This window comes from Terrapene carolina, unplaced genomic scaffold (genome assembly GCF_002925995.2).
Source record: "Terrapene carolina triunguis isolate 2854851 unplaced genomic scaffold, T_m_triunguis-2.0 Scaffold1336, whole genome shotgun sequence".
Classification (NCBI taxonomy): domain Eukaryota; kingdom Metazoa; phylum Chordata; order Testudines; family Emydidae; genus Terrapene; species Terrapene triunguis.
In genome coordinates, this window is record NW_020665687.1 from 297 (window position 1) to 2,451 (window position 2,155).

Genomic DNA, 2,155 nt, shown 5'->3' on the forward strand with positions numbered 1-2,155 from the left:
TAGGAAAGAAATCGATCTTCCAGGAACTGCAGTGGAAGGAATTTCTCCCACGAGTTCTCGCCTGCGCTTCAGTTGCAGAACCCAGACCGTTTCCTGTGTCTGTTACGCGTTTCCCGAACCCCTCCCTCTTCTGCTAGGCTGCTCTCGCACTAACCTCTCCCAGTCCCCCGGAGAAGTTGCCTTTAAATTGTTCTCGCAGCGACCTCTCAGCTTCTCCGGCTGCGGCTGTCTGAGCACCATGGAGACGCGTCTCATTCTCAGCCTTTGGGTCTTTAACCAACTAGGTAACCGGGCTCTGGGTTTCTGGAAGAAGCGTCATGGAATTCGGCTTCCAACTCCCATCCTACCCAGAACCCGAACTCTGATCCTAACCCTGACCCAGATCCGAACGCCGCTACCATCCTTAACCTTAATTTTTGCGCTAACCTTAATTGGTTCGAAATTAGGCGGATAAACCCCTTGGGCTCTTCAAAAATTCCCATCTTTGACCTGCCAATGCACCTGACTGTCCTTGAACGTGAGTGTCTTGTTGCAGGTGCGGTGCTGGGTGACTCGGTCCGCTCCAAGGAACCCGAGGTGTCCGGGTCAGAAGGAGACACCGTGACCCTCAGCTGTTCTTATGAAACCAGTTACACTGCTGGTGTCTATCTCTACTGGTACCGTCAGTACCCGAACCGAGTCCCGCAGTACATCCTCTATAGAGGAGCAAAGGGGAGCACGTTCAGTGATACCGCACGTTTCGCCCAGGAGAGGTTTTCTTCCCAGGCTGATGACAGCGCCACAATTCTGAACATCACAGCCCTGGAGCTGGCAGACAGCGCGGTGTATTACTGCGCCCTGCAGAGAGCACAGTGACAGAGCCACATAGGAGATCCGTACAAAAACCCTCCCAGCCCTGATGTAGGGGATGGTACAGGCATTAAAACGGGCAGCAGCACCTTGAAACAGACTGAGTGCTGACGCTGCTTAAAGATACATCTCCCCATAACAGTTACATGTTTACTTAAAGAGCTAATTTAAACATCGCCCTTTGATAAGATAATGGGACTGATCTTTAATTAGGAAACTATTAATACCTATTTTCTTAGCTTACGAGATGTCCTGTATCGGTGTAGTGTGGGGGAAAATCATTTGTAGTAAAATAAATGTTAAAGGTGAGTACAAATGTAGATGAAGTGAACTGTTGTTGAAAATACAGATTGAGTTTAAATGCGAATGAAAACATTCCTTTACAAATGGACAATATACCGTTAAATTGCTCATTTATGGTGAAATGGGGATAAAATATACTAGTTAAAATACGGGGGAAATAGTTAGAAATACCCGGTTTTGAGTGGTGGGGTAAAGCTGCAGTTACCAACTCCCCCAGCGTCACATCAATGCTCCTGTTGTAGAGACATTTGCATCTGGGGTAGATTTGACCTGAACCCACCGCGTTTCCTGGAACTCCTCCCGCTTCCTCTCCGCTGGTTTCTAATGTTTGAAACACAAATTGAGATAAAATGTGAATTGAAAATCTCATTGACAAACGGACAATAGACGGTTAAAATTCTCTGTACTTTAACAGTCTACTCTCCGTTTGGTGAAATGGGGGTAAAATATTCAAGTTAAAATATGGGCAATAGTTAGAAATACCCCGTTTTGAGTGGTGGGGTCCAGCTGGAGTTACCAGTTGGTCAGGGCTCACATCAATACTCCTGTTGTAGAGACATTTGCATTTTGGGTCGATTTGTTTGGAAACTATTCAATTCTTTCCCCAAGAATGTACGTGAGAACCGTGAACTCTAAAATCATGTGGTACGTGGTAAAATCATGGCAAAGCACCGCCATCTGCTGGTTGAAAATATAAACACAGGTTCAAAAACAACAAGGAGTCTGGTGGCACCTTAAAGACTAACAGATTTATTTGGGCATAAGCTTTCGTGAGTAAAAACCTCACTTCTTCGGATGCATAGAATAAAAGTACAGGTTGTCATTGGAAACCCTTCCACGCGCTGTGTCTTCGGTTTCACTCAGGCTGTCGGCAAAGGCAGCAGAGGAAAGAAGAAAATGATTTAAAATAATTCTTTCAGGAGTTCTGGCTGGGCATTTCAAAGGAGGTTAATGGCGTTGGGTGCCTCATTCCATTACATTTGCTGTGATAATCCCAGACATT

General features: G+C 45.8%; 1 gene segment (V, D, J or C); it reads left to right on the plus strand.

Moving 5' to 3' along the window:
* Positions 1–535: 535 nt before the first annotated feature.
* On the plus strand, positions 536–2,023 carry LOC112121056 (the record flags this gene model as incomplete). The annotated part of the segment is given in 2 exon segments: positions 536–851; positions 1,969–2,023. Coding segments are annotated over 2 exon segments (371 nt in total), but the record flags the coding sequence as incomplete, so codon positions are not given.
* Positions 2,024–2,155: the final 132 nt, after the last annotated feature.